This window comes from Girardinichthys multiradiatus, chromosome X (assembly GCF_021462225.1).
Source record: "Girardinichthys multiradiatus isolate DD_20200921_A chromosome X, DD_fGirMul_XY1, whole genome shotgun sequence".
Lineage (NCBI taxonomy): Eukaryota > Metazoa > Chordata > Actinopteri > Cyprinodontiformes > Goodeidae > Girardinichthys > Girardinichthys multiradiatus.
The window spans coordinates 18,093,115-18,113,768 of record NC_061817.1 but is presented as its reverse complement, the minus strand read 5'-3'; the positions used below and the strand labels follow the sequence as shown (position 1 = coordinate 18,113,768).

General features: G+C 40.3%; 1 protein-coding gene across 3 annotated transcripts; it reads right to left on the bottom strand.

The window, feature by feature from the left end:
• Positions 1-201: 201 nt before the first annotated feature.
• On the bottom strand, positions 202-14,063 carry LOC124863554 (small G protein signaling modulator 3). Of its 3 annotated transcripts, none has more exons than XM_047357973.1 (21): positions 13,927-14,063; positions 9,419-9,497; positions 9,192-9,277; positions 8,569-8,632; positions 8,098-8,309; positions 7,796-7,903; positions 7,368-7,511; positions 7,051-7,246; positions 6,764-6,909; positions 6,329-6,562; positions 6,042-6,224; positions 5,718-5,873; positions 5,572-5,626; positions 5,436-5,485; positions 5,170-5,322; positions 4,997-5,067; positions 4,300-4,348; positions 4,034-4,119; positions 3,788-3,910; positions 2,738-2,798; positions 202-1,223 (listed from the first exon to the last, which is right to left on the bottom strand). In XM_047357973.1, the coding sequence occupies exons 2-21, from the start codon at positions 9,423-9,425 to the stop codon at positions 1,140-1,142; spliced, it is 2,268 nt and encodes a 755-aa protein (XP_047213929.1). In that variant the 5' UTR covers positions 9,426-9,497; positions 13,927-14,063; the 3' UTR covers positions 202-1,139. The 3 variants fall into 3 exon arrangements, with proteins under 3 accessions (XP_047213929.1, XP_047213928.1, XP_047213930.1); XM_047357972.1 differs by having other exon boundaries at positions 13,807-14,022; XM_047357974.1 differs by lacking the exon at positions 13,927-14,063 and adding an exon at positions 13,711-13,731.
• Positions 14,064-20,654: the final 6,591 nt, after the last annotated feature.

Sequence of the window (20,654 nt, the reverse complement as noted above, 5' to 3'; positions counted from 1 at the left end):
TTATATACTGTTCTATGGCAACAATCATGTCACAAAGGTTTTAAAGGTGCAATAAACTTAAAAAAAAAAACAAATCAAGTTCACAATTGCTTATATATGTAGTTAGAAACAAAGTTCTCAATTTCTGTCCCTTTAGTACGATAAAGTGGTTAAAATCTGGCACATCTTGTGAAGCTTAAATAAAAATCACCAGAGAATTCATCACATATATATATTTTAATGTAACCTGTATTGACACAACACCAAAAGTCGGTACTTTCTATATATTAAATGATACAAGTGCATTTTTATTACCCTCATTAAGGTAGTAGACAGGTCATGATCATCTGAAAGGCTTTACTTGGCATGGGCAGAATGACATATTTAATGAATTTCAGAGTACTGAGGAAAGTAACATTCTTCGCAAAAATAGCTTATATCTTTACAAACTCATGATTAGGAATGTTCCTTTTTGGTCCTAAAGACGGAGGAGTTTACCGCAGGACAAAGAACTGAGGAAGATGTTAAAACATCTTGTTAAGGTGATCAGTATTCAATTCGTGCACAAAGTAGTGTTAATGAAATATTAGGGCCTACTCGTACAGATTATTCTGTACAGCAGGAATGTTTGTCTTGCAAATATTTTGTGACCTAGTGGCCAAAGCTTGAATGCTGGATACAAATAAAAAATAAAGTATGTCGCAGACCGTAGTCTGTCCACAGCAGATTACTGGGATTACTTTGGTGCTTTTAGTCTTCATGACTGGTGGGGGGGGGGGAATATGTTAAGGTAGCTATGCCGCTTTAACAAAGTGACCAGGGTAGCTGTAATCAGCAGCTGAAAAGACATGAGATACATCAAGTTGCAATCCTTAGTGCTCAAGTAGAAAGCAACTGGATACCTCCTTTAGTTTCTCTAAAGAAATCTGAACATGGTTGGAAACAACAGGCAGTTGTTCTGACTCAAATTAAAAGCCTGTTACTTCCAAGCATGTTCAGAACTGAAGAAGCCTTTTGGGTGAGATGTAAAAGGAAGAAACAAGAGAAGTCCATCTGCTCTACTGAAGCACCTAGGCTAATGTACTGGATGACTGAGAATCTACACCAGCGTAATGCCAAACTGCAGCACACAGGTTAAATCAGATGTTTTTGTTGTGTGTTCAGCCATCGATGTCCCAGCTAAAGAGGTGATGTTTCACCAGCATATCCTGCACGCCTTCCTTCAGTGGTTTCTGGTTATTCTCCTAAAAGAAAAACATTCAAAAACAAAACAATTAAAAACCGAAAAAGCAAAACAGTCTGACAAGTTACAAGAACATATTCTGCATTATTAACAGGCGTTACATGATTTAAAGGCTAAGTCTTACTGTGGCTCAGTTTGACCTTCATGTTATAGAACCACAAACTTCAATCAAAGTGTTTGTAATAGACCAACATAAAGCGGTGCATATAACTGAAGTGAAAGAAAAACTATATGGTTTTCAGAGTTTTTACAGATAAAAATCTAAAAAGTATTTGGTGTGCATTTGTTTTGAGACAACCCCTTGAATCAACAGTTGGAGTGCCTTTTGCTGCAATTAAAGCTACATGTCTTGGTCATGTTTCTACCAGATTTGCATAGCTAGAGATTCTCAATTGGGTTTGAACTATAACTCGGCCATCCAACACATGAATGATTTGACTTTAAGCAAGTTGCAGCTTTTTCTTTCAAGTCTACAGCTGACTGGCTGCAAGGTGGACATCCACCCCAGTCTCAACTTTTTTACACCTTCCAAAACATGTTTTCTTCCTGGAACGTATTTGTTCCATCCATCTTCCTCTCCATTCTTATCAGATTCAATGTTCCCCGCAGCAGGATGGTGCGACCAACCTGTTTGGGTGATGTACAGTCACTTTTCCGCCATATCTGGCATTCTGAAAAATGGCTTCCACACGTTAGCAGTGTCTCCAGCAAATTAGTTTAAAGTTTGTGGTGGTAAAGAAAGAAAATGTGAACTGAAAGGGTAGCAATACTTTTGGTGCTGCTAGGAATATCAGTATTTGGTTATTTCCTATTGTAGTGTTTAAAATAATGAATTTAGTTTCATTAGCAACTTCTAATTTTATTTGGTCGTTAAAAGGGGAGGGAGAGAGATAAACTGCAAAATATAAGAAGGAAAAAAGTAGAGCGTTAGAAATATTTTACCATGATAAATTAAGGAAAGCTGTATTAATGCCAATTCATGGTATCTGCATCTCTGAGGATGAACTGGAGGAAAATAAATGTTGTTGATGATTGGTGACAACAATAATCATAGAGTGCACTTTATACAACATTTTGGGGTAGACTTTGCATGGTTATGAACATCTGTAGAAATTGACGTCTTTCTTCAAAACATATCAGGCTTCTCTGATAGTCGTGTTTCGTCTGGCAGATTACGCTGGTAAGGAGAAAGCTTTAGTGGCATGTGTGGTTTGGTACAAAATTCTAAGTAGAATTAAGGGAAACCTGTGGAGGTTTTGTGTCTGGAGCAGAAACCGTGAATTGGCTTCAACTAATAACTATCCTACAGTCACCACAGTCTTATACAGGTTACCTAGAGATCCCAACTAAAGAGGTGATGCTGAACCAGCACATCCATAACGTCTGCTTTCAAAATAGCAGATTTCTGAAATAGCAGGACATCATCAAGGTTGTCTCTCCTGAATGCAACAGGCTGTTTTCATAAAAACAATGATTTTGCTGCTGTATTGTATTATGACCATTTCTTTTACGCACCACTTTCTTGTCAGGCAGCTCACTGTCTTGAGAGAGACTGAAGGCAAATTTTGACAGGACCCTGAAGACACAAAAACACATGTGGCCAGATGTTTTATTAGAGAGATCACATATTTTTTTATTCGATGGGCTTATAAAATCAAACTGAACCGAGTCCTCAATACATTTCCCTTTGAAAGATTTATTCCATAGTCCGCATTCCCTAAACAGTATTTAAAATGGTATAAAAACAGCCTCCTACAGATGGGTGCATTCGGCTACAATGCACTACGCTGCCTGCCAAGGGGGTTTAACCTGGCCCAAATGGAAACAGAAGCTAAAATAAATAGAAATAAGGGGTAATACTTCATACGATATTTATTTTGGCCAGTATTACCACTGGCATAACAAATGTCAACAAGCATATTCAAGCTTATATTCCTTAGCAAATATAAAAGTTGCACACTGTAAAGTGAAGGCAGAAGCATTAACTAATTACACCTACAGTCACTAACATTAATTGTAGCTTTTATTTATTAATTGTTGTAATAAAAACAGGAAAAGACAGGAAAAGAATATACATTAAACTGGGACACACGTCTATAGATATTAATCAAACTTGCATTTATTCGTTAACCATGGGATTTCTTGTCCATTTAAAAATTTGGACCGTGAACCAATTTTTCCTAATTCCTCATAGTTATTCCAAATCTTTAGGCCACCACAGGTGCCTTTATAAATATTTGTTTTGACCCTGACAGCTTTAAACCGACATTTTAACTCCCAGTTCATGCTCTGCCTGGATTCAGTATTAAATGCTTACAATTGAAGGTAGTATGGAATGCTTACAACTCAATGTCTTTATAAAATAAGATAAAATGAAATCAAATGTGGCATTGTGACTATTTATCTCCATTATTTATGTAAAATGCTATTATAAAGACAAACAAATCGGTATCCAATGGTTTAAATCCATGAGCATTAAATGTTAGCCGGTGGATATCTCTAAAATGAAGAACAAACCTGGGACACTATGAACATTATTGATTTGTTGTAACTTGTCTTTAATACCTGAGCTCACACTTGATCTGCACCCAACCAGGACTGCGAAGGAATGACCATGGATGATACCATTTTTCTACAGCAGCCATGCTGGAGCATAACACCTCCAACCACAGATGAAGCACCTGCTCACTGGAGACACATGCAACGTTAAGCACCAAATATTTATACATAATCATTAAATTATCTAAGTTTCATTAAACTAAATTGTGAAGACTTTTGCAACTGTGTGTGTGTGTGTGAGAGAAAACTCACTTTAGGCCAACACAAACAAGGGACCTGAATTTGACATCCATCTGAGCATGTACAGAGTCATGGCCCATGTTTATGGACTGCACTGCCTGGGAAAAGCAGACAGAGGGTACTCACTTCTCCTTTAAAACATGTTGCTACAGGCTGAATTTTACAACGCAGACTTCAGTTAAGTGAAAAACTGAAGAAAAAAAAAAAGCTCTCATATGTTAAACTTAAATAAATCATCTGATCAGTCTGAGGACCTCTTCGGTCAGGTCTACACTCACTCTGTACAGCAACTCCTCTGGTGTTAGGACTTTTCCATCTTCATCTAACCTGGTAAATAACAGAGACAGTGACTGGTTACTTCCATAACCAGAGTGATGACAAACTAAACTTTTCACACACTTCTGTAACATATTACACTAAGCATCCAAAACAGGGCAGCTCCCTAAACTATGTTGCAACTGTTAATTAAGAAATACCCATAAGGAACATGGTTTTTAGGGCTACAGTACTTAGTTGACTTTAAAAAGCCATCAATGTCAACATACTTAGTCAACATGTTTAAGATTTCATCCTATTAAAGTTTCTTAAAAGCTAAAGTGATGTGTGTGCAGTGTGTCTGTGCAAACTATACTCGACCCCAGTCATCTCACTTTAATCAGATTTAATCATGCTGATAATGTGAATATTTAAATGAATAAAATTTTAATGAAAACAAATCCAATTTGTTTTTTTTTATTTGAAGCCCACGGTGGCACTTTATACATATAAGTCACTCTTTAAAGTGCAAAACGTTGTTTTTACAATATTTTATTGGTGTACATAGATTTATTTTCTATTAGTAAACAAAAATGTGGCATACTAGGTAGTACAAGTAATTTTAGTATAAATCGATAAAAAAAGAAGTTGATAAAAAAATTAAGAAATTGCGGTCCCCCTATTTTTAATTTTAAAAAAATGATTGCACATTCAATTTACCTGTATGTTTTACAAAGCACCAGTCTAGAGTAGACAGAATTGAAGTCTTTCTCCACCTCCCTACTAGCTGCCTGAGGAAAAGCACAAAAGGTGGAAAAATGCATTTCTATTTGGAACCTGACAAAAGCCGTTTCATTTATGAGGCCATAATAAGAAAATAAAACAAAATCTACCTCCTCTATGAATAACCACGGATGACAGGGCCCTCCAAGTATAGAGGGTTTTTTTAGTCCGTGCTGAAAGATGGCCTTCAGAGCGGGACATAGAGTTCCTCTGACCAAGTCAGTCACTGCCTCCGTCACCGAGTCATCACCTGCTAATGAGTACTGGACACAGGCAGGTTCACCGGTCAATGCCAATATCTGCTATAACAGTCAGATGAACAGATGTCCAAAGCTGTGTAGATATTGTGCATGGACTTCCACATCTGACAACTTACCTCCTTGCTTCTTTCATCCAGAATCTCCACAAACTTGGCTGGAAACCATCCTATTGCAAAAGGGAGCAAATCATGTATGTAAAAACAAATTCATAAACAATGCAATATTTAATGAGGAAAGAATAAAAGTACATACCTCTAAGGCCATTGAGCTCACCAACCCAACAGTGCTCATCTTTTTGTGAGATGATCTAACACAGAAAGATGAGGTGAAGTAAGAGTAAGTAACAGAAGGGGACATGTTTTTATGCACAGAAAACATTTTGCTTAGTGTTAACTCACAGTTATTATGTCGTTCTTCCTGAAGCCCAATTCATCATCATCATGACGTTCAAAGTCCAACAAAGCCTTTGCCCGTCTCCGTCTGTTACGAGACACCACAAGAAAGTTTTCATGATCTCGCTGGTGGCTCTCCATGGAGTAATCTGGGGTCAGGTCCTAGAGAGGAAAGAAGAGGGGAATCAAAAGTGATAGGGGGTCCTTAACGGCAGGTATTACTATACATTCAGGACCAACAAAACAGCTTGAATTGTCAGAAAATGCACATTTTCCCTAAATATCCAATAGTGAAACAGACTGGCTGTGTGGTGCAATGCTTGGACCTACAGTGCTGGAGTGCCGTGGGTCTAAACAGTGGAAGTGTTCTGCAGCACGAGCTATAGCCTCCCTTAGAGCGGCCACCAGCTCTGTCTGCTTAATGTTTTTGGATTTTAGGGCTTCAGCCTCATCTTCCCCAAACAGCAGAGAGGTCAGAGTGGATTTCCTGCGCAGGGACTGTCTCCTCACCACCTAAAGATTTACAAAAACAGGATGACCTCTCAGAAAAGCCTGATTAGACTGACAACACCACTGATACTCCAGCATGTCAAGGTTTCCAACAACATAAAACAAACCTTTTTGAGATTAATATTGAGTGTTGAATTGCTTCCATTGTTGAGCTGCGCCTGTTCATTAAGAATATAGGCAAGGTGCTTGTGACGATGAGCCTCCAAAGCTTCCTGGGACAGCGTCCCTGCTATCCTCATAGCCTCTCCGAGAACTGCAAGCCCATCTTTTAATTGACTTGGCAGGTCTGACAGAGTGTTAAAAATGGATGCTGAGTTCTCTGATGATACAAGCTCCTCCTCCTAAAGTCATGAAGTAAATTTTAGTAAGATTGATACCCAAAACTAAAAGGTTGTCATTAATTTGAAACATTGGCAAGAATAATTAAACTGCAAAGAGGAACTAGCTGTGGGGGTGGATCCGTACATTCTAACCAAAGTAAAAAAGATGTGTGGTGGTAATCAGACTGTTGAGAATCGAGGTTGTAGATATAGTGCCCCTACCTTAATTTTGAGCATACCCAGTGTGACCTGGAAGAGCACTATTGAGCCCTGGTAAAAGAGCAGATCCCAGATCCTTAGGAGCAGACGGATGTCCACCACACTGGCAAATGAGGTCAGGAACCAGTGCAACGTGATTAGTGACAACTCTGTACAAGAAGGAAGATGTTGCAATGCACACCATATGCATCATACAGTCATTAAATACAACATTTAATACAAAAGATATGATAAATGTGTTACATTTTGCTACACTTACTTTTTCTAACTTTGACTATGCCAATATTTACCTATGTCATGCTCTTGGAGGAGGTGGTCCAGAGCAGGCAGGTACTGAACGATGAGCTGCCGGAGAACCCTCTGATCTGTTTGGACACCCAGCAGTGTGGAGGAGAAGTAGGATGGAGGAAGGAGGTCCTCAATCAAAGCACACATCATCCACAGTGCATCTTCCTCCTCCAGAAAGAGCAGCAGGCAGGAAATAACCTACATAAACAGAGATGTTCATGTCAGGAAGAAGCAAAGAAAAGATGGAAACGTTAGATGTGATAGTGCAAATACACAGTCAAAATGTACAGTTAGAGAAACACAGTAAGGGTGTTCTCACCATGCCAGTGCCCTGACAGTACCCAATATCTGGATAGAGCCATGCCAGCCCTCTCAGTACCCGTCTCAGTCTTGGGACTCCAACACTGTTTAGAGTACTGAAACAGGCATTGGTTGGCATCGTCCGTAACAGGTCCTTTTCTATCTGTGAGGCAAAGTTTAAAAACCACCATATTACCATTTTACAGTTTAGAAAATACCCTATTTATATTACCATTAATGTTATCTGTAATTAACTTCCCAAAGCTTTTTTTTTTTTTTTTTTTTTTAAATCAACAGATAAACCAAAAAGGAAACATAAACAGTAACAGAACAGTACTCAATACTAAATAAAAGTAATCAATAAATATTTTAAGATAAATCGCAGTTTATAATTTAGGGGGATTCTCATTTAAAATAAATAAACCTATCCAGTACAGGAGATTTGACCTGTTTAGCTGAGCTGGTGTCATCATTAGAGCTGTTCTTCACAATTTCTTTGTAGGAAATCTCTGAGGTCCTCTTCTTTTGCAGCGCTCCAGACAGACGCATCCATAACTTAATAATTGAAAAAAAATAAAGTTAAGGGTTATTTATTAGCATTTATTGGCGTTAAAACTGACATTATAAATAAAGGAGAAGCAGTTCATAGCTAAAAATGGTTTTGTATCTCTACCTTAGGCTGGACTTTACCACTGTGTTCTAAGTTTAGCTTAATCAACAAACAAATGTTCTCTAGTGGGAATGTCTACCTGTGGCCGCATACTGTGAGGTATACCACCAAGGACCAAGGAACGCAGTCGCTCTGACCGTGGAAGGACAGCTTCAATGAGATCCCAGGTTAGGTCCCCCACTGTGTGGTTATGGGTGAACTCCAAGTGGGCTTGCCAGCGAAGCCGCTGCTGAGGATCTTCACGCTGGGGTGAGCCCTCGGTGCCCAACCTTATCTTTGGTTCCCCATCCTCTGAAAGAAGAGAAAACAATGTCCACATTGCTAGATGCAGAACAAAACATGTTTTCATCCATTAGGATGAGAAAAAAAAAACAGTAAAAAAGCAACTCTGAGATCACATGAATTCAGTTTGTGGACATAATGTAACACTTTTTAGCTGGGTACAAAGATTTCATTCTTCTTGACTCATAATTGGATCATTTTACCAGTGCTGTTTAAAAAGAACATAAAAAGGACAAATGTTTGTGTGTTTTATGTGTGAAAATAATACCCTCAATATCTATTCTGAAGCCAAACTCATCATACTGTTGTTCCGGCTGTTCTGCAGGATCTTTCTGTAGAGACAAAACAGTGACAAGTTTCTTATTAGAGCATATCTCATATTGCTAACATAAGACATGATATATAACAGAAAATTACATTCTGCAACGAATAAACTACTTTTGCATTGTAAATTGTTACCATATACTATTTATAAAAAAACATATTTGCCATGAAGTAACAGTTTGGATTACTGCTTGCATTTTCGGTAGTTAATTCCTTGGTTTCTTTATAAAGAAAACCCTGAATCTGACTGAGACCTGTTCAACCAGAGCTGATTCATATGGTAATGATGTGCTGATCTCAACAGAACTTACACAGAGCCTACAAACATATTTGTTAATCTTTTTTTTCCCACCCAAACAGCCACCATCTCTTAGCTAACAAAATTAAACTGTTTATACTAGACTTTTATATTGACTTCATCTACTAACATAAGGCAGTGTATAGCTTTTTATGTTGTCCAAACATAAATACAACGTATTTTGCAGATGTCTTATCTTGTAAGGCCATTTTGTTAATTGAGAATTTTTTTTTTTTTTTTTTTAAACAACATTAAAGTCAGATTCTCACTTGATGATATTTGGCCAAAATGTCTTGTGGCCACATGCTTGGGGTGAGAGCAGAAAATGATCCGCCAGGAGCCGGGGTGTAAGTACCTAACATAGTGAGGAGAAAAAAATTTAAAATGTATTTCAATACCAGAAACATTGATCAACATAATGAAGAACAAAAGACTATTATAGACCAATGTATACTATAAATTTCTTATTTTTAAACTAAATTCAGGAAATAATTACCAGACATTTTGTTGCTTAGCTGGGGTCACCAAGAGAGACAAAGGATCATACAATGAAGGCGCATCAGGTGATGGTCAGTCTGTAGAACAGGGGAAGCAAACACAATGCAAATTAATTTCTTTTTAAATGCAAAAGGAAAAGTTGTCCAAAAAAACTGCACCATAATTATACATAAGACAAAGCATGTTGCCAAAAATCAAGAGAAAATCTGAAAAAAAAAAAAAAAAAAAGCTATTAAAATATGGTTGACGTCATTTCAGTTTTGACAAACCCCTAAAGGCAGGTCATGCGCAGCCTCAAATCTGCTGATATCTGCTCCAACATTCCCTCCCATACTCCCATACAATTACAAATGTACAAATCTTACAAATTTAAGAAAGTCTGCATTACAACAAATGAAAGAAGGTGAAAAAAATAGAACAAAAAAAAAAAGAAAAAGATATCACAGCTTTTTTCTGTTACCAATTAAATGCTGCACTTACTCAAGGCTTATTACCTCTGATGCTATTAAAATGATTTTTGTAAGAACCTGAATTGTCTTCAAAAATGCAAATTTTTGTCCAGTATGCATCATTATTTATATATTTTCACTACTTGACTCATCACGATGGTAAGTACTAGTAAATATGTTGGAAACTTAGTAACACCAGAACCAAAGGATGTAAAACTAAAGAAAAGTCTAGAGAAAGAAAAGGCACACAGTAAATACAGTGTAATAAATAATAAAGCTTTCTCTACCAAGAGTTACCACTGATGGGTCGTTGACAACAACAAACCTCATCCTTAGTCCTGTCCATCCAACACAAGCATTTTAATATTATGGAAAGATAAATCTAAAAAAAGCTATTATATAGAAATATATTAAGGGATTTTTATTGCCCTTTTGGTATTTACAAGTCTAAGTATAATCTGGCTGACATCTAGCTAGTACCAGGCTAGGGCTGCATGACAAAAAATATTCTCTCTGCTACATTCTTATTCTGCTCTCTAATTTCGCATTATTTGCTGTTATTTCAGCTTTTAACTTTGATCTCTCTCTTTTCTCTTCCTAGAAGCTACACCTGGCCTGACTGTGTCTACCTGTGGCACTTTCCTGGAGAGGGGCATCGTCCAAGCTTCTGCTGGCAACAACTTAATGCACACCTTCTACAGATGATACACATAGCCCTGTCTTTCAGTGTTTAACCCTATTTTTCTCCTAGACATAGCTACTGACTGAGATTTTACTGTGACTAACTGTATGTGCTCTCTCTCATACTCTAAACTTGAAAACTGGCTCAGAGTTTGTTTTTTCTTCCTAGATGAAACGACTAAAGGAGCTACATCCATTAACATTTACTTTTCCTTCCCATAGAAAGTACTCCTGGATCAGTGCTTTTTTGTTCCCTTTGTGTCTCTGCTCTGTTCTCTCAAACCCCCAGTCGGTCGTGGCAGATGGCCGCTCACACTGAGCCTGGTTCTGCTGGAGGTTTCTTCCTGTTAAAAGGGAGTTTTTCCTCTCTACTGTCTCTTCATGCTCATCCGGGAGGAGGGAATGCTGCAAGTCACTGACTGGATGCAATCTGCTGGGTTTCCTTAGATAGAAAAACTTTGTATCCAATTTGAATAAATAACTGAATCTGACTGCACTGTTCGATAGTTAGGATTAATTGGAATGTATGTACCTGACTTGAAATCTATATGATTCGACCGAATTGACTTACCCAATTTTAAACCTTTAACACAATGCAACAGGAAACAACACTCCCCAATTATTTGTACCTCTGCCTTCCTCCCTCCCTGTTGGACGGAGTAAGGGTTATGGTTATGGTTGAGGTGCAAACACATCCTCCATTTCTGCTACCTGTATGACCCCTTCTCTTTTCCAATGATTATAATCCGTCTGACAGAGAGACACCCCCAATCCTTGTGGTTTTTAGTATAACAATGGCCACCAGTGGGTTCTAGAAGGAAAAACTTTATCAGTTTATTATTTTACTTAGTACCCCTACACATAGCCCATTCTAAAATGTCCAAACTCTAACACTCAGTAGTTTAATCTAACCTCCCCAACAACCCTATACCATTCCAAACCCTTTGTGAAGTACCTTGAGACGACATGTGTTGTGAATTGGTGCTATATAAATAAAACTGAATTGAAAATCTTGTGATAGCGATACGATGACATTTGTTGCAAAATATGGCCGTCTCTTCTTATACCCCCTTACCTTTATGTCTTCTGTGAGCATCTGGTGCCCTGAAACTCTGTCTGTCTAGCTATATATTACATTAGTATGCAGAATGCAAGTTCGTAACACTTAGAATATATTAGTCAACAATTACTGCACTCCTAACACCCCTATGCTACATGAATTTTCCACACACTGATATTGCAATGACGATATATTTCAATATATTGCACAGTCTTAACTAGGGACATGTATGTAGATGCAAAGAGCACCTGATAAGAGTTTAAACTGTCCGAACCAACAACCCAGTGATTTTAATTCTGCCGTCAGTGGCTACGTCCCCATACAGCCATGCACACACAGCTTATTTCAACTAATCACAAATAACATGCCTGGGTTTAGAGAGCAGCAGCAGAAACAATGCAGGTTTAACACAGCTTTAGAGTATATAAACGTTAGGACAAAAAAGTAAAACATTTGAGAAACGTTCGGAATATGTTGCCAAAATAAAAGATTGCATTCCAAATAAATAATCATCAGCTATTGACAATGACAGCCGGTACTAGGCATGAAAGTGCTGGAATGTCCAGAGTTTTATCCTGCTACATGGAGCAGAATAACCTAGTGCTGCCACTCCCCCACCTGCTTCTGCACGGTGCTGGTCAGCTAGCTGAAGGAAATCTCCTACCTATCCCTTGCTACAGGTGGCATGTTAAGACATGAACTGCAGGCTGGCTAGCTGAGCAGATAACCTCACCTACTAACTGCTGCCGGCTAATAGATGCAGTAGACATACTCCCAATGTCACTCTTTGAAGAGCAGAATGGCAAAAACGAACACAATTTTCCAAAATGATCATGTAATAACCACTCCATTTAGGTGTCTAGTTATTCTTTGTACCAAAACCAAATAAACAATAACTAAATGGTATAGATAACTGAAATATGTTATTAGGACTACAGCTATTGATTACTGTATTAATTAGATCAATCTTACCTGATACTCTTAAACAAGCATACCTCAGTAAACGTTGTGAACTTAAACATTTAAGGCACATTTAAATGCAAAATATGTAAAAAAAAAAAAAAAAAACTCAGTGCTCAAAACATGGCATTTTAATAATAAAGTCTAAAGCCCTACATGTAATACTATTTCAACAGCAGTGGGATTAATGAGATAGCAGTGAGATAACTGATATGCTTGTTTTTTAAATAAAAGCAATTAGGTGATACAATTATTCCCTAAATTTTAGTTCAAGTACTGTTACCATAAAACTTTGGTATTTTCAGCAGATGTACCTATAGTATATATTAGGTTCCACAAGAAAGCTTTAAAGAGACGTTTATCAGTGATCTTCAGCTCTATTCTCCCTTTTGTATGTTTGTATGGTAGGTTTGGACTGGAAGTTCAGAGGGTTCCTCAACAAACATCCCAGTTTGTATAGGTGTGGTTATACTCACCTATGTTTGCAGATAGTGGTCAAACAATACCAACAGCAATGACCAACATCCTGGTTTTCAGACACGATAAAAACTGAACCGTAACTTTTAACAGCAGTACTGTCAGCTCATGTTGATCAAAGAGTTTGTGTTGCCCTGAAACCATGCCCAGCAAACCACCACCACGTTTCCGCGCACCACCTTCAGCTGTTCCTAACACTAACCCAAACACTAGTGACTCATTTTTCCTCATAAAGAGACGTGTCACAAAACATGTCTGTGTGCCATTTCCTCAAGATCGTGGATAAATGAAGCGCATAGTGAAGTCACTCACTTACAGAAAGCTGCGATTTCAGTCCACTATAGGTTAAGTTCAGTATAGCTACTAATAATTCCTGCAAAAATAATTTTACAAAAAGGGCATCTACAATTAAAGCGCTTATAGACAGAGAAGCCACATACGACATACAGATGAAAAAGTGACAATACAAAATAACATTATTCTGTAGTTTTCATGTAGTCGTCAGAGGATAAATTACAGTTACTGACGTCACGATAAGTCTACTACATTGCTCTATGCAACATATTTAATCCACGCTGACATTTGTCCACTGATGAAAAAGACAAAAAATGTGCGCTTTCCCCTCGATAACACTCCAAACATTTCAGAGAATGACGTTCTTACCTTCTCTCTGACGCTTCAGCTGCTAACCATACATGCTACATTTAGCCGTTAGCTAATAGTTGCACACAACAGTAACAGCCGCTTCACGTTACATACCGTGATATTGTCATGGTGAAAAGACAGGGATACGGGTTAAGTTTAAAATACGTTCTGACGTCGAATATGGAAAACACCATATCACTCGCTTCTCATTAATGATATATCTGCGTTGTGCACCTGCCAAAGGCGAAGTGTATCTCCTGTGTGTTCCTACACCCGGAGGGTTTTCCCTGTTCTACATCCCGGAGCTACATCTTTCAGTGCAAAATATCCTTCCGCGACGACGACTGGGTGACGATGGCGCTGCTGTGTTCCACTCATTATGTATGGACACGCCCCTCATTCATGCCTGCGCTCGGAAAGCAGCAAGTCACGACCTAGAGCAGAACTACATGACAGACATTGAGAGTCTGAAAATCGTGGAAGGTGTTTTGCGGCGTTTTGTTTAATTTTAAAAAATCTTTTCTAGAATGAAAATAGTTCCGCTTGATTTATTTAAAAAGAAAAACACTCACACAAATAAACAAGACAAAACAAAATCTGTACATGTTTACTCTGGCATTAGTTCTGTCTCACCCCGTTGGGTGGTAAAAAGAGAAAAACAATAAAAATCCTCATATTTTTCCTCCATTTGTTCTGAAAACCTTGTTAAAGGTGCAGAATTAAATAGCCAAAAAAGACAAAAAAATATTTATATTTTTCTCTATATATTTAGTAGTGACGTTTGTCTAATTAATTATACAGGTCCTTCTCAAAAAATTAGCATATTGTGATAAAGTTAATTATTTTCCATAATGTAATGATGAAAATTTAACATTCATATATTTTAGATTCATTGCACACTAACTGAAATATTTCAGGTCTTTCATTGTCTTAATATGGATGATTTTGGCATATAGCTCATGAAAACCCAAAATTCCTATCTCACAAAATTAGCATATTTCATCCGACCAATAAAAGAAAAGTGTTTTTAATACAAAAAACGTCAACCTTCAAATAATCATGTACAGTTATGCACTCAATACTTGGTCGGGAATCCTTTGGCAGAAATGACTGCTTCAATGCGGCGTGGCATGGAGGCAATCAGCCTGTGGCACTGCTGAGGTCTTATGGAGGCCCAGGATGCTTCGATAGTGGCCTTTAGCTCATCCAGAGTGTTGGGTCTTGAGTCTCTCAACGTTATCTTCACAATATCCCACAGATTCTCTATGGGGTTCAGGTCAGGAGAGTTGGCAGGCCAATTGAGCACAGGGATACCATGGTCAGTAAACCATTTACCAGTGGTTTTGGCACTGTGAGCAGGTGCCAGGTCGTGCTGAAAAATGAAATCTTCATCTCCATAAAGCTTTTCAGCAGATGGAAGCATGAAGTGCTCCAAAATCTCCTGATAGCTAGCTGCATTGACCCTGCCCTTGATAAAACACAGTGGACCAACACCAGCAGCTGACACAGCACCCCAGACCATCACTGACTGTGGGTACTTGACACTGGACTTCTGGCATTTTGGCATTTCCTTCTCACCAGTCTTCCTCCAGACTCTGGCACCTTGATTTCCGAATGACATGCAGAATTTGCTTTCATCCGAAAAAAGTACTTTGGACCACTGAGCAACAGTCCAGTGCTGCTTCTCTGTAGCCCAGGTCTGGGGAATGCGGCACCTGTAGCCCATTTCCTGCACACGCCTGTGCACGGTGGCTCTGGATGTTTCTACTCCAGACTCAGTCCACTGCTTCCGCAGGTCCCCCAAGGTCTGGGGGCCCTTTTCCACAATCTTCCTCAAGGTCCGGTCACCTCTTCTCGTTGTGCAGCGTTTTCTGCCACACTTTTTCCTTCCTACAGACTTCCCACTGAGGTGCCTTGATACAGCACTCTGGGAACAGCCTATTCGTTCAGAAATGTCTTTCTGTGTCTTACCCTCTTGCTTGAGGGTGTCAATAGTGGCCTTCTGGACAGCAGTCAGGTCGGCAGTCTTACCCATGATTGGGGTTTTGAGTGATGAACCAGGCTGGGAGTTTTAAAGGCCTCAGGAATCTTTTGCAGGTGTTTAGAGTTAACTCGTTGATTCAGATGATTAGGTTCATAGCTCGTTTAGAGACCCTTTTAATGATATGCTAATTTTGTGAGATAGGAATTTTGGGTTTTCATGAGCTGTATGCCAAAATCATCCGTATTAAGACAATAAAAGACCTGAAATATTTCAGTTAGTGTGCAATGAATCTAAAATATATGAATGTTAAATTTTCATCATGACATTATGGAAAATAATGAACTTTATCACAATATGCTAATATTTTGAGAAGGACCTGTGGTCATTATTAATAGTATAACCACTGATGATTTACACTGATGTAATTCAATTTGGTGCCACTTGGCCTCTTTAGCCCAGTAATACACAATTATTGTGCTATTGTGTTCTTGAAACCCAACATGATCAAATCAAGTGGCATCTAACACCTGATAAATTTTTTTTTAAAATAATAAAATAAAATATATATTTGGCAAGAGAGCCACTTGTTTTACCTATATTTGTGTTGTCAGTCAGTCATTTTCTATACCGCTTCTTCCATAGTGGGTCATGGGGAAGCTGGTGCCTATCTCCAGCAGTCTATGGGCGGGAGGCCTACACCCTGGATAGGTCGCCTGGACAGGGTGAGGAGAGGTCGACACGACAGTCCATCACAGGTATTGTGTTGTCTTTATTGCATTTTTAATTGTGATTTATTTATTTAAAACCTCTGAAGCCAAAACCCGTTGGTCTGTTAATAAAGTCTGTGCCAAGGACTTCAAGTTTCCCTGAAGTTTTAATATTACCTATTGTAATTTATTGAAAATTCACAGTTTAATATTATTGTGAACAAAAGTGAATCTTTGGAAAATTTAAGTATGTCTCCCCTGCAATACAGATCATGCTATCTATGATTTGAGAAAACTAACTACCCCCTCAGATTGGTATTTTTCTTTCAATATTTTTCAGTTAAAATTGAATAAAGCATTTGCCAATTTGCACAAGGACAAGCACAAACGTCTTTGACCTCGATTCATGTTGTATAAAATACACAGCTTAGCATAATATTTTGACCACTGAAAGCAGGCATATAAAACACAGTTTATGTTATTAAATGGACAGTTGGCAGTATGTGGGCAGTTTTCATATGTTGGGTGATATGAATCACTTTGACATAGGCCAAATGGTGATAGCTGAGTCATAGGATTGCTAGTTTTATTATACTATCATAAAGGAACAATTATTGGCAAAAACAGCCATTGACATGCAGTTGTCTTATGCACAAATCTAGATTTTTTTTTGTAATCAAATTGCTTAAAAAAAACTCTTGTAAAAAACCAGACAGTGTGGCAAGTGACAGTTTTATTGAAAAGTCTAAGGTGCCTGTGCCCACCTTCTAAGGTGAAAAAATATACCAAAATTTTAAATACCTTACTGCTTGTATGTACAGGGGTTGGACAATGAAACTGAAACACCTGTCATTTTAGTGTGGGAGGTTTCATGGCTAAATTGGACCAGCCTGGTAGCCAGTCTTCATTGATTGTACATTGCACCAGTAAGAGCAGAGTGTGAAGACCTGCTAACGTGCAGGTCGCACAGCGCATGCTCGCCGACCAGATACTGAGTGTGGAGCGGACCAATCCGGACTCCTTAGTAATCTTCGTTGGCGACTTTAACAAAGGTAATCTGACCCACGAACTCCCCAAATATAGACAGTTTATAAAATGTCCGACCAGAGAGGACAACATTCTGGATCACTGTTACACCACCATCAGAGACGCTTATCACGCCGTCCCACGTGCTGCACTGGGCCAATCCGACCACATCATGGTCCACCTGATTCCTGCATACAGGCAGAAACTAAAGCTCTGCAAACCTGTTGTGAGGACGACAAGGAAGTGGAGCAGTGAGGCTGTGGAGAATCTCCAGGCGTGTTTAGGCTGTACAGACTGGGATGTGTTCAGGACTACTACCAACAGTCTGGACGAGTACACAGAGGCTGTGACTTCCTACATCAGCTTCTGTGAGGACAGCTGTGTACCATCATACACCAGGGTGAGTTACAACAACGACAAACCCTGGTTCACAGCTAAACTCAGAAGGTTAAGACTGGATAAGAAAAAGGCCTTCAGGAGTGGGGACAAAGACATATACAGAGAGGCAAAGTACAAGTTTGGCAAGGCAGTGAAAGAGGCCAAACGACTGTACTCTGAGAAGCTCCAAAACCAGTTCTCAGCCAACGACTCTGCGTCTGTCTAGAAAGGGCTCAAGCAAATCACCAACTACAAGCCGAAAGCCCCCCACTCCATCAACGACCGACGCCTCGCCAACGACCTGAACGAGTTCTACTGCCGCTTTGAAAGACAAAGGGACAGTCCTGCAACCATCTCCCACGACGCCCCCCAACAGCTGCAGCCACAATCCACCACCCCCATCTCTCCAACCTCAAGAGGGGCCTTGGCACCTCCAACCCCCACCCTGAAGTTCCCCCCCACCAGCCCCCTACCCACGCCGAGGACGGCTCTTTCCATCCAGGAGAGGGACGTCAACAAACTCTTCAGGAGACAGAACCCCCGGAAAGCTGCTGGTCCAGATTCTGTCTCACCAGCCAGCCTGAAGCACTGCGCTGATCAGCTGTCTCCAGTCTTCACAGACATTTTTAACACCTCACTGGAGACATGTCATGTGCCAGCCTGCTTCAAGTCCTCCACCATCGTCCCTGTTCCCAAGAAGCCAAGGACCACAGGGCTTAATAATGACTTCAGACCCGTCGCCCTCACCTCTGTGGTGATGAAGTCCTTTGAGCGCCTTGTGCTCTCACACCTAAAAGACATCACCGACCCCCTCCTTGACCCCCTGCAGTTTGCCTACAGAGCCAACAGGTCTGTAGATGATGCAGTCAACCTAGCCCTTCACTTCATCCTCCGGCACCTGGACTCCACAGGAACCTACGCCAGGATCCTGTTTGTGGATTTCAGCTCTGCCTTCAACACCATCGTCCCAGTTCTGCTACAGGAGAAGCTCTCCCAGCTGAGTGTGCCCGACTCCACCTGCAGGTGGATCACTGACTTCCTGTCTGACAGGAAGCAGCGCGTGAGGCTGGGGAAGCACGTCTCTGACTCCCTGACCATCAGCACCGGTTCCCCCCAAGGCTGTGTTCTCTCTCCTCTGCTCTTCTCCCTGTACACCAACAGCTGCACCTCCAGTCATCAGTCTGTCAAGCTTCTGAAGTTTGCGGACGACACCACCCTGATCGGACTCATCTCTGATGGTGATGAGTCTGCGTACAGATGGGAGGTGGACCATCTGTTGGACTGGTGCAGCCAGAACAACCTTGAGCTCAACGCTCTAAAGACAGTGGAGATGGTTGTGAACTTCAGGCAGAACCCAGCCCCACCTGCCCCCATCACCCTCTGTGACTCCACAATTGACACTGTGGAATCTTTCCGCTTCCTGGGAACCATCATCTCCCAGGATCTCAAGTGGGAGCCAAACATCAGCTCCCTCATCAAGAAAGCCCAGCAGAGGATGTTCTTCCTGCGGCAGCTGAAGAAATTCAACCTGCCAAAGACTATGATGGTGCACTTCTACACAGCCATCATTGAGTCCATCCTCACCTCCTCCATCACCATCTGGTACGCCGCTGCTACAGCCAAGGATAAGGGCAGGCTGCAGCGTGTCATTCGGTCTGCTGAGAAGGTGATTGGCTGCAGTCTACTGTCGCTCCAGGAACTGTACACCTCCAGGACCCTGAAGCGGGCAGGGAAGATTCTGGCTGATCCCTCCCACCCCGGCACAGACTCTTTGAGACTCTCCCCTCTGGCAGGAGGCTGCGGTCCATCCGGACCAAAACCTCACGCCACAAGAACAGTTTTTTCCCATCTGCCACCAGCCTGGTTAACAAAGCCCGGAAACCACCCTGACACTGTCCCTTTCCCACACACCCCCCCTTTTTTTGCTGACAGGACACTTGTAACTTGTAACTCTATGTGTTACATTAACGCTCAGCTTGGACTCCTGCTTTACTTGCACTGCTTTACTTGCACAATGATCACCTGCACTGTTGTATTGCTCTTGCATCTTATACTGCTCTATATTTACTCTCACTCACTTAAAACTGTGCACATATATTTATATTATATTGTAGATATGTTTATACTGTTTAATTTGTACTGTATTGCACCGACTACGCCAAAACAAATTCCTTGTATGTCCAAAAACGTACTTGGCAATAAAGCTTTTCTGATTCTGATTCTGATTCTGATTCTGATTCTGATTCTGATTCTGAAGGTTCAATTAGCAGGGTAAGAGCACAGTTTTGCTCAAAATATTGAAATGCACACAACATTATGGGTGACATACCAGAGTTCAAAAGAGGACAAATTGTTGGTGCACGTCTTGCTGGCGCATCTGTGACCAAGACAGCAAGTCTTTGTGATGTATCAAGAGCCACGGTATCCAGGGTAATGTCAGCATACCACCAAGAAGGACGAACCACATCCAACAGGGTTAACTGTGGACGCAAGAGGAAGCTGTCTGAAAGGGATGTTCGGGTGCTAACCCGGATTGTATCCGAAAAACATAAAATCACGGCTGCCCAAATCAAGGCAGAATTAAATGTGCACCTCAACTCTCCTGTTTCCACCAGAACTGTCCGTCGGGAGCTCCACAGGGTCAATATACACGGCCGGGCTGCTATAGCCAAACCTTTGGTCACTCATGCCAATGCCAAACGTCGGTTTCAATGGTGCAAGGAGCGCAAATCTTGGGCTGTGGACAATGTGAAACATGTATTGTTCTCTCATGAGTCCACCTTTACTGTTTTCCCCACATCCGGGAGAGTTACGGTGTGGAGAAGCCCCAAAGAAGCGTACCACCCAGACTGTTGCAGGCCCAGAGT

Excerpts from the sequence above, each read along its gene's own strand:
- LOC124863554 (XM_047357973.1), bottom strand. Across the intron at positions 5,323-5,435 it reads TGGATGAAAGAAGCAAGGAG|TACTCATTAGCAGGTGATGA; the intron begins GTAAGTTGTCAG and ends GCCTGTGTCCAG. Across the intron at positions 4,349-4,996 it reads GTGCTTTGTAAAACATACAG|GTTAGATGAAGATGGAAAAG; the intron begins GTAAATTGAATG and ends GTTATTTACCAG.